Source organism: Poromitra crassiceps, assembly GCF_964638095.1.
Source record: "Poromitra crassiceps genome assembly, chromosome: 26".
Taxonomy (NCBI): domain Eukaryota; kingdom Metazoa; phylum Chordata; class Actinopteri; order Beryciformes; family Melamphaidae; genus Poromitra; species Poromitra crassiceps.
The window spans coordinates 5,518,087-5,529,654 of record NC_139640.1 but is presented as its reverse complement, the minus strand read 5'-3'; the positions used below and the strand labels follow the sequence as shown (position 1 = coordinate 5,529,654).

The 11,568-nt window shown below is 44.0% G+C and overlaps 1 protein-coding gene across 2 annotated transcripts in view; it reads left to right on the top strand.

The window, feature by feature from the left end:
• znrf2b (zinc and ring finger 2b) overlaps positions 1–7,077 on the top strand; it is an 89,122-nt gene extending 82,045 nt beyond the window's left edge. The window contains exons 3-5 of one of the 2 annotated variants that reach the window (XM_083661378.1): positions 2,702–2,807; positions 4,961–5,041; positions 5,884–7,077. In XM_083661378.1, coding sequence (XP_083517504.1) covers positions 2,702–2,807; positions 4,961–5,018 — 164 coding nt within the window. In that variant the 3' untranslated portion in view covers positions 5,019–5,041; positions 5,884–7,077. Of the gene's footprint in view, positions 1–2,701; positions 2,808–4,960; positions 5,042–5,855 lie in introns of both variants that reach the window. The other variant, XM_083661377.1, reaches the window with a different exon arrangement.
• The last annotated feature ends 4,491 nt before the right edge of the window (positions 7,078–11,568 follow it).

The following is an 11,568-nucleotide window of genomic DNA, read 5'->3' as shown; positions in this document are numbered from 1 at the left end:
ACCCCGACTCAACTCGGGCTGTCCACGTTTTTGATCGGTGGAATGAGACAAAAAAGCGAGACGAGCTGGGCGGGGCCGCGCTGATACCAGCGGTGGAAATGGGCCATTAGTGTCCAAATGTTCATGTCATTCTGGCCAATACTCCACTTCTGTTATAACATTTCAGTCTGGAATATGGAATAGGCTATCTTTCAATAATCTTTATGACTAAAAAGGTCAAAGTAATCTTGTGTAAGAAATGACTGTAGAACAGTAACTTCTTGCGGCCCTGGGGCCTGGGGCAAAATGCTCAAAGAAAACTTAAACGACCCCCAAAAACTGAATAAAAGGCAGAATTATGTTAATAAATCTCATCTGCTACAGCCATTGGATTTGTATCACTATTATATCAGGAGATTAACAAGAAATTACCAATCACAATGGGAGAGAGGGTTAAAAATAGGGAGACTCCCATGAAAATCAGGAGTGTTGGCAGGTATGATCTCCAATGTGTGGCCCTTCGCTTACTTGATGTAAGTCGATGGCCCTCAGGAATTTTTTTTTGCCCACCCCTGCTGTAAACCCACCCAAGCCCAATTTCCCCCCACATAATGCAAGCCAAAACAGCCCAATTAAACAGCCCACTTAGCCAATTTTAATTAAGAGAAGAAGATATATGATGATGTGATTTTCACTGGGGTCTGTACCAAACAAGCATGTTCCCTAACATCTGGAGAATATGATTTGTTCACTTCAGTTCAGTTCACTTTATTTATACAGGAAGGGATAAAAATGACATTTCACATGTACATTTAACTGGCCTGACTGACTCAGTTACAAACTGGTTTTCAGCAGGTTCCTGTTCTGCAGCACATGAAACTAAATAACTAATATACAAAACATGTTCAATTGCACTACATACAATTATACAAACCTGACAAAACATTACATTTACAAACATTCATTCATTCTAGTGTCCTCTAGAGAGAGAGTGGCGTCAGCGGAGGACCTGAAGGAGAAAAGCTTTTGCACACCTAAACTCAACAGGTGCGTCGGAGAAGGGCAAAACCCGACACAATATCAAAATAAGTCAGCGGAGGACCAAAATGCGAGACTCATTAGCCAATGAACAGCCAGGAATGGGTCTCGCGTTACTTTTGCATGCTAAAATAAAGCTGATAATGTACAATTTCATTCAAGGGATGAAAAACCCTTTCAGAGTACAACACAAACTGTCTATTTTGCTGCAACTCGACAGTGCTGCTTAATCCAGGACCTTACTTCCTGGATCTCTTGAGAGTAAAAAAACTGGTCCATTGGAGAGAATGGAGATGTCGGGACTCTTCTATATACACGGCTCTGATTCATTCATCAATACAATCAAACCGCAACAGCAAAAAATTCAAACCTAGGCGTGGTGAGTCGGCTCAGTGATTACAGGTGTTTTCTAGCATCAGATGTTGTTTGTAGGCTTGTTTGAAACATGAGATGGAAGTTATTGCTCTGGTGTGAAATGGGATCTCGTTCCAAATTTTGGTGTATGTGTGGAAGAATGATCTTAGTCCATAATTATTTTTGTATGCCGGTACTGGTATGAGTAGGCCGGGGAATCTCTGATGCTCCTGTGATTTGGATGTTGCACTTATTGTGCAGCCCTACACTTCATGTGCTGTGTGTGTGTGTGTGTGTGTGTGTGTGTGTGTGTGTGTGATAGCAAGCTGTGTGAGTGCATTGGAAACAAACATGGACTAAGATCGCCCCCTGCTGTTAGAACCCACGATATAAACTGGAGTATCGTAGTGTTTGCATTTAAACTCTTTGTTTGTTTGACTGATGTGGATTTATTTTTTATTGTTAAGCCAGTACAGATATCTTTGGATTGAAGCTGCTGATGCTTGATATTTTGTTTGACCAGCCATTTTCAATATTTTTTTTAATGTGATTCTCTATTGAAGCCTAGCATTATACAATATAGGAAATCCATTCATTCATTCATTCATTATTATTATAATTATTCATTATTATTATTCATTCATGGTGGACCAGATCCCATTTTAAAGACCCAATCCAATCCCTGTCCAGTATTCAGGCGTTAAGCCGTTATTTGTATACTGTGATTGGCTAGTAGTTATGTTCTCGATAACTCTGATTGGTTGCTTTGGAAATTTTAATGAGGCAGAAGGAGGGGAAGTCATTTTAAGGATTTTAACAAGAGAATTTAACTTTTTTGTGGGAAAAACCATCAGACACAAATTATTATTCAAAGTATTTTATACATCTTATAACATCGACTTTAGGGGGTCTTCAATAAAAGGACAATATATTGACCCTATATACCAGCAAACTGATATACTGTAGGGCAGGGATGTCAGAGATACGGCCCGCGGGCCGGATCCCAAGTCACACCCAAGTCACAACAACATGTACATAGAGCTTTTTGGCACTGTTAGAAATGTGTGTTTTTGGTGACTTTGAACGGTTGTACCATTTCCTCCAATTCATTGGTGATACTAACTAACTGGACGACTGTAGCTCACTGTATACTGCATGGAGAGTGACTGTAGCTCACTGTATACTGCACGGAGAGTGCCGGTAAAGGCATTGTGTGTCTTGGTTATGTAGGTACCATTATGTACCAAACGGTTGGTGTATCCCTTCAGGCATCTCCTTGGCCTCCTGTTGTGAACAGTTGTGTTGTGTGTTGCCTTCTGTCTGCTTCCAGAGGACGTCCTGACCAAGGAGGCAGGAGAATGTGCAGTCTGCCTGGAGGAGCTGGAGCAGGGAGACACCATCGCTCGCCTGCCCTGCCTCTGTATCTACCATAAAGGGTAGGAATTACTATCTGCCTAGCCAAATGCTGCATTGCTGTAGTCCTCTGTTTATACGCTGCACTGAACCCCCCTCCCTGTCCCTATGATAAAGAGGTACTTGATCTACCTTATCCCTCCCTCTCTCACACAAAACAAAGCAGCAGTTACAATGGTAAACAACCAGAATAGATCTTTAGCACGAATTGAATAATTTAAAGAGAGGCAGAACATTACTCCTTAGCTCTCGAAACCCGTTCCCTATTGCAGAAACTAGAACAAAGTGTCCTTCGGGCGTTTCTAACTTTTCCCCTCTTCCCCCTACTTATACTCCCACCACTTATATAATAGCCTCAGCCGGGAAGGATTTTTGGCATCACTGATGACATCAGAATTGCTCCAGTGACATCACTCGTGCGCGGGGGGGGGGGGTTGAAACGACCTCTGACACGGAAAAGTGCAATGAAATGGTCATTCAAGTCGGAAACTTGGGCAAAAGCCACCAAGGCCTCCACCACTTGCTCTGGAGATGATGCGCCACTTGTCCGCTTATACTCCCACCACCTCAGTCAGGAAGGATTGATTACATCAGTGATGACATCACAATTGCTCGAGTGACATCACTGATGACATCACAATTGTGACACACACCGCGCACAGACACCACTTAGACAAAGAAGAAGATGTAGGGCCCTATCGTCCTACAGGCGCTATCGCTTGCGCACCGGTTTGCGCGCGCCTCTTATGCTATCTTCCCTGCCTCTTCCCTGCCAGGGATGATAGCAGTCCGCCTCGCGCAAGTGCCAATTTGCGTTCCAGGTGTTATGCTGAGTTTTGCACCCCCGCGCCACCAAACGCATCCCACACCTCACGGGAGCATATTGTAATAATTTATACAGAAATGTAACTGTTTAAAAATGATATAATTGTCTGGGTAGACATGACCTTCCTGTTTTTAAGTTAAAACAGGCCCAAAACATGGTGGGGATGCAATTCTCGGCAGGGGTGCGGAACTCGGCACGGCACCGGGCGCAGGTGCAAATTGGAGGCGGGCCAAGTCATTTGTGCAACGGGATTTGGGCGGTCCTAACTAGAGGTGGTCCGATTCCATCCTCAGTATCGGTATCGGAGGGGGGGTACGGTGGTGCAGTGGTAAGCGCTGTCGCCTCACAGCTTGAAGGTCCTGGGTTCGATTCCCACCTGGGACGCTGTGAACGCTGAAGGAATGCGTGCCCGTCCGCATGTCCTCGAGTGCCCACCGCCCGGGTGGGGTTGTCAAAAGGGCCTTTCTGTGTGGAGTTTGCATGTTCTCCCCGTGCCTCCCGGGGGTTTCCTTCATATAGGAACCCCTTCACCAAAACATGCAATATCCTGGTTGCTGATGTGGTGCCTCCTCTGGTCGTTAAGGGCGCCTGTTCAGAAGGAGGGGAACTGGTTGGAATAGCGTGAACCTCCCAACCTCCCACGTGCTATGTCCTACCGGTGAAGCTTCCCCTGTCAGGTGAAAAGAAGCGGCTGGCTAACTGCCCATGTCTCGGAGGAAGCATGGAGCCAGTTTTCGGCTCTCCCCAGATCGGCAGAGGGTGGAGCAGCAACCAGGATAAATAAATTAAAATTAGCACTAACGGGGGATAAAAATGGGGAAGAAAAAAAAGAGAAGAAAAATCTACTGTGTGTGTGTGTGTGTGTGTGTGTGTGTGTGTGTGTGTGTGTGTGTGTGTGTGTGTGTGTGTGTGTGTGTGTGTGTGTGTGTGTGTGTGTGTGTGGTGTGTGTGAGAGAGAGAAGGCTTAAAAAGAAGCAGCATTAGTGCATTACTGAGTCTATGTTCTGGGCTATATAGCCTATTTCTTCATTTAAGGAATAAATATTGTTCCACAGATTGAACATGATGTTTAGACGGCTGGGTAAATTTATTATTAACAGCTTAGTTGTATAAGCGAGGGAAAAAATCAGATCGGATTGATATCGGATCGGCAGATACTCAAGGTTGTGGATCGGATATCGGATCGGATATGGAAAAAGTGGTATCGTGCCATAGGCAGAAACGGTGAAGAACCCGGAGGTCCGGGACCTTCCGACTACAAAAATACGTCATCCCTGTGGTACTCTACTCTAAAAAGGGACGTTTTACTCTCCTCATCTCATCTTTCTTTCTGTTCCTCTGCTTTCTCAGGTGTATCGATGAGTGGTTTGAAGTGAACAGATCGTGTCCAGAGCACCCATCGGATTAAAGCTTAAAGCCTTCTTTGCACAGGTAAGTTTTTTTGACAAACAACTCCTTGTGATAGATGTATTCTTAACTCGATAGTCATTATAGGTTTACGCCACGTTCACACACACGCCTAGAGCGACGCTTTAAGCAACGCCTAAAATTTAGGCGTCCTTGTTAACAGACGAGAGCGTTCACACATACCGCTGCCACGCTGTGCTGAAGCCACGCTCGCGCTGTGCCTACGCTGCGCTGCATTTATCGTTTAGGCGTCTGTTCTATTTTTCAGCTCTAGGCGCGCTGAACTGTCAAGCTGGCTGTTGTTTCTGGTGGACTTGGGCCATATTTTCTACCGAGTTTGCCCAAAAGGGAGGGTGGAGCGCGAATTAACGAGTGCATAGTAGGAGAGCTGTCCTTCATGTGTTCCTCTATTAAGTTAAGTAAGTAAAGTAAATTAGTCTTTTCTGTCAGATGTATATATACCCCCCCTGTCTCAATGCATGTATCACTCATGGTGTTGATGACTCATAGTCACATGATTACCCGAGGGAAAATAACAATTACAGCGGGCCAGGAAATAGACAGACATCCTCACTTGCACATTACAATAAAAAAGAGGACTCACCTATGCTATAAATCAGATCTGAAAAGTGTAAAAAAACCGCTGCTCATGTGTTCAGCGTAGCGCAGAGCGTGGCGTCCTGTGTGAACGAAAATAGGCGCCAGGCGTGCATGAAGCAATGCCTATATGCGTAGGCATAGGCGTAGGCATAGGCGTAGGCATAGGCGTGTGTGTGAACCGGCCGTTATTCCACATACTTTGATTTCCCTTGTATGTAATTGTTGTTTTCCCCGACAGGTATCCCACGACAGGTATCCCACGACAGGTATCCCACGACAGGTATCCCACGACAGGTATCCCACGACGAGAACAGAGATCTACATCATTAGCAACAAAATGCGGTGTGGATTCAAGGAGACTGCTGGACACTGTGAACATACCAGTTATACCCCTGCCCATAGAGACACTGCATGAAATAGGCCACGCCCATCACGGGGGAAAGCTCTCCATTCACTCCCACACACCAGCGTCATTTTCCTTGAATGAAACATAGCTAAAAGCTGTTGTGTGGTGGGCTGCTGCGCAGACAACAAATGTAAAAAAAAATCGGCAGTTAAAGTTTTTTTGTACTCCCGAGGAAAACAAGGAAGCCATTGAGAATTGACGAGAAGAAATGTGGATCTAGCTGTCAAGGAAGTAAGTTGGAGTGTTCATCGCAGTGTCTCTATCGCACCCACCCCTCCTCCCCTGTACCCCAGTACTCTAGTACCACGGTGTGCCAAAAACTCACGAAAGCAATCTTCAGGGATCCACCATTTTGCGCTGACGGTCTAGTTTCCACGTGCACACTCACTGTTGAACTGGACGGACTGATTATACAGACGGATAACCCAACATTCAAACCCAGAAATGGGCATTACGGCCAGCAAGGGCTCTCCTCCCCTTTCCCGGAGTGCTCACTAGACAGCAGAGCTGTTTGGAGCTGATTGTAAAACCAGGACATCGGGGGTGATCGTTCATAATCCTTCCCCTGAAGATTGTGAGAAGACGTAGACTGGCAGAGATAGACTGACTTGCAAGACTACCCTCGCCTCCCCCCCCCCCCTTCCACCTTCACCATCAGTGTCTACCAGTGCCTTCTTGCCTGCCCCCTTCAGGCCGATACAGAGGAGTGACGCCGCGTGGACCCGCAGGACCGACCGTTTCTCTGCTCTACCACAACTACTGTTCTACTGGTGGAGGAGAAATAGGGCAGAAATCCTTCACCTGTGCATAAAAGCACCAACGTGTGTGTACACATGTACAGTTTTATGGCCTCGACATTTGCAGAATTGGAATCAATAGAGACAGTCCGCATGTCTGGGAACGCCCATACAGGCTCTAGGAACGCCCACAATAGACGCTGGGGGCGTGGTCAGGGTGGGGTAAAAAACCCCGTTCTATCCATTCAGCAAAGTTAGAATTTAGCCGATAGCCCAGCCCAGGCAGACACGATCGGGGGATTTAACCACCGCAGTAAACGCACATCTGAGCAGACGTCTTGTGTTCTGCTCTAGAACCCCCAAACCTGTAGTTTAGAGCCGCAGCACCGTCTTTTGGTGAGTCAGCCCATGAGATATATGGGCGGTTTCACCCCACTCGCACGCCAGCTGTTTAACATTTTGTGGGCGTTCCCAGACATGCGGACTGTCTCTATACCGATCGAGTGCCAAAGTCATGGCCTCTTCCGGGTTTGGCATACGGCCTAAGAGTTCATTCCCATTTATTTTTCCATAGATGTTTCATAAAATGCTTATAAAATATTGTTCTACTTGGTCAAATCAAGCAATTCAGCTACATTTAGAACCAGGAGAGACCATAACATTTCACTCGGACAAAAAATAAAGTAATAAAATCACACCCATTAGGTGTTGACGTAAGCGGTGCAGGTTTGCGCAGGACGGGCTGCAGACCCGAATTATAAACCGGAAACTGGAGGACGTTATAAAAGTTATAAATATAGTCACGTTATAAACAACTAACCTACGCTGGGGGTCCGTATGGAAACAGTGTTACTCGAAATGGTTAAAAGTTAAATCACTTTTGGTCATTCAGTGGTGTTTTACTGCCATGTAAAGTAACTATTACGCTAGCCGCCCGTTAGCATTAGCCACAGTAGCAGACTACCCACAATGCATTACGTTATCCCAGCACCCGAACGACACGGCTGTAGAGCAGAATGGCTCTGCTGTAAAATCCTCGTAGACGTTTTTTTTGTCAAGTTAAAACCATAGACTGTAAAACAGTCTGTTACACCGGAAGCGGAAGAAGCACCCATCAGGCATCATGGCAGCTAGAAATAAGGTGGATAGAAGTGACTGCACCCCATAAAAATGTTACTTAAAAAAAAAGTTATATGTTATATGGTCTCTCCTGATTCTAAATATAGCTGAATCGCTTGGTTTGACCAAGTACAATTATTTTTATAAGCATTTTACGAAATGTTTATGGAGAAATGAATGAGGAATGAAATCTCTTGTCATAGGCCGAACCTGGAAGAAGGCCTGACTTTGGTTTTCTTCAAATTCAAATTTAATTGTGGTGAAGACAACTCCCCATGCACAGCCAGTAGCGATCAGGTGCTGGTCAGTCGCACCAGCATTAGGCTATAGGTGAAAATCCAAATTTACCACCACACACTGGAATGACTTTATTGCGATTCATTAAGAGCGAACTTCGCTTTTACAATTTCACACAGTATTTATTTAAATTAAATACATCGCAATCTGAGTTTATGACGCCCCCCCCCCCCCCCCCCCCCCCCCCCCACAGCACTATTGTATTCTTTGGCCATGTAAACACAGCTGTGTAGACATAATTGTTCCACTCCCATCATGGTCGGTTGAACAGATATGGAGGAAAATCTATTTGCTGGGAATTTGAGAAAGAAAATGGCCGGTACCAATTCGTTTCTGCTTTTGCGATGGCTTCAATTCTGAAAATGTGCACCTTATTTTTTGTGTGCTTTTAACACAAATGTGAAGGATTCGTGTAAACATTTGGCCTGGACTACACAGTTTAAATATCAGCGGTCTCCACCCATGTATCAGTTACATCTGCTGCTGTAGTGATTAGTTGGAATGCAAACCTGCACTCATGACTGGAAATGGCACACGGACAGAGACCACTGGTGTACGATATATACCACAGAGATATATACCACAGAGATTGGCTGTGCCCTGTGATACACAGCTGTCCCACCATCTACAGATCTTTCTAACTCCTCTCTGTGATACAAGGTGGGAGCAGTGTGGACGCTCCTCTGGACAGGGACAATGTTGCTTTCATAAGTTTGTATTTGTAGCAATAGTGTGAATGTCTGGCAACTTAAAGGAACACTCCGCCCATTTTCAACCAGCTTTGTATCATTAGAACATCAGTAGTATATCAGAAAACTGTAAACTGTTTTGAAGTCTGTCATTTAATTTGACAGTTATTGAGTGTTAAAGTGTGGACCAGTGACATCACTGGTCCACACTAACTCAAATTAATAACTCATTAACTCAAATCAACTCTCAAACTGTAAACGGTTTTGAAGTCATTCATCTAGTTTGACAGTTATTGAGAGTTGATTTGAGTTAATGAGTTATTAATTTGAGTTAGTGTGGACCAGTGATGTCACTGGTCCACACTTTAACACTCAATAACTGTCAAATTAAATGACAGACTTCAAAACCGTTCACCGTTTTCTGATATACTACTGATGTTCTAATGATACAAAGCTGGTTGAAAATGGGCGGAGTGTTCCTTTAAGTCTGTGTACATACTCGGGGGTCACACCTTCCTTCATCCTTCATTCAATCCGTTTCAGTCATTTATTTATCATGATTTTCGTTAACGACATAAATTATTTATGCGCGAGCGGATTTGATACAATGAGTAATGATGTATTTTAGAGGGGGAAAGTGCAACAAACCTGGCCTTAACACGTGAGAGTGAGTAGGACACTTTGGTCTTTGGTGTTGGGGTTTGTCTCGAACATCTGCCTCATTTAGCACGTCAACTTAACCACCTATTGAAATAAACCTACGTAACCCTCTGGCTTATGAGATAATAAACCACGTAACCCTCTGGTTTATGAGATAATAAACCACGTAACCCTCTGGCTTATGAGATAATAAACCACGTAACCCTCTGGCTTATGAGATGAAGGGATGCAGAGGATACATGACAGGTGGAACTTTATGTTCATGTTTTAAGATAAGAATAGTTCCTCAGCGAGGATTTCCCATGAAAGGTTTTGTAACCCATGTCCACCTCCGCCATCATGTGTTCTATTAAAAAAGACCTTGAAATCGTTCTCGTTTAAGAGCTTTTTAAGGGCATACGGTTTCGCTACTAACATCAACTAAGGAGCCTCTTTCACATCAGTTTGTGAGGGCAGGTGTCAACTGAACGAGGCAGAGACAATTTAGATTCATTGCTTTTACAATCAATCCAGTGTAATCAATGTGTTGTGCTCACTCTCAATAATGGAATGCAGAGTATACTGTTAAGCCATTGATACCCGATGCAGCATTTGTGTGCGTATCCCTTTAAGACCGCGAACCGCGTTAACGCGGTTCGCGGTCTTAAAGGGATACGCACACAAATGAGGGATATACACGCAAACGCTGCATCAGGTATCAATGGGTTAAGAGGACGAGCCTTGTGTCGTGATGAATAATGCTGAATATCCTATGAAAACTCATAGATTCCATTGGGCCTGCTGTCAATCATTATTGACCAGTTTGGCGTATCTGAGAAATTGATTATGTTGTTTAAAACATAATGCAATACAGGTGTTGACACACATCTTCAGTGTTGGGAGTAACTAGTTACTAAGTAACTAGTTACTGTAACTTAACTACTTCTTGCAGTAACTAGTAATCTAACTCATTCTTTTTCAAATTTAGTAACTGAGTTACAGTTACTACAATAGTAGTAGTAACTAGTTACTAGTTACTTTAGGACGTGAAAATAACGGACAACTTCAGAGCTGCAGCTGCAGCCAGAGCCCCAGGGGCTAATGACCTTGATAGGCTATAAGCCCCAGAGGCTAATGACCTTGATAGGCTATAAGCCCCAGAGGCTAATGACCTTGATAGGCTATAAGCCTCCCCAATAAGTGAATGTTCAATGCCACACTGTGGCACAGCGACACTAACATAATGTGTGCATTAATAACAATCGAAGCGGACTTTAAAAAGTAATGCAAACGTTACTTTCCCTAGTTACTGATTACTTTGAAGTAACTTTAAAGTAATTAAATTACTTTTTGAGAGAGGTAACTAGTAATTGTAACTAATTATTACCAATTTTCAGTAACTTGCCCAACACTGCACATCTTTCTGTTTTAGTTTTCAGACGACTGCGCAAGTAACTGTGATCGAGGGGCACAAAATGCTAAATGTCGAACAGTAATTTCTGTACCGTTAGCATTTTGTGTCCCCGGATCAAATCACTTTTTGAAGCAGTCACTGATCTATACCCATGGCCCTGCATAAGTATAGGTGCCATGTGTGTGAAAAGGGTCTATTCTTCACATCCTGCAGGAGTTCCCCTAGTTGCACATGGAAACCCCCTGTATGCAGTATTGTTACCGTTTCCACCCACAGCTGTGTGATTCGACTAGAAGACACCCCGTGGTGTTATGGCCTCAAGGTTGGGAAGCATCTCGTATGTCCAGTCTCTCTATAGAGCTCAACAGTCACGTGACATATGTTGCCCCGGAAGTGAATTTCACATTCATTTTCTCCATAGACGTTTCGAAAAACCCTTATATAACGAGTTTTAAGGCCGGAGCCAAGCCAACCTGTGACCTACTGAATCGTCGTGAGTGACCTTCAAAACATTTCAGTTGAAGCAACAACAAAAAAAGTGTTATTATTTATATATATATATAAATAATAATAATAATAATAATAATATATATACCGTAAATTCCGGACTATAAGCCGCGGCTTTTTTCCCGTTTTTTGGCCTTTTTTGG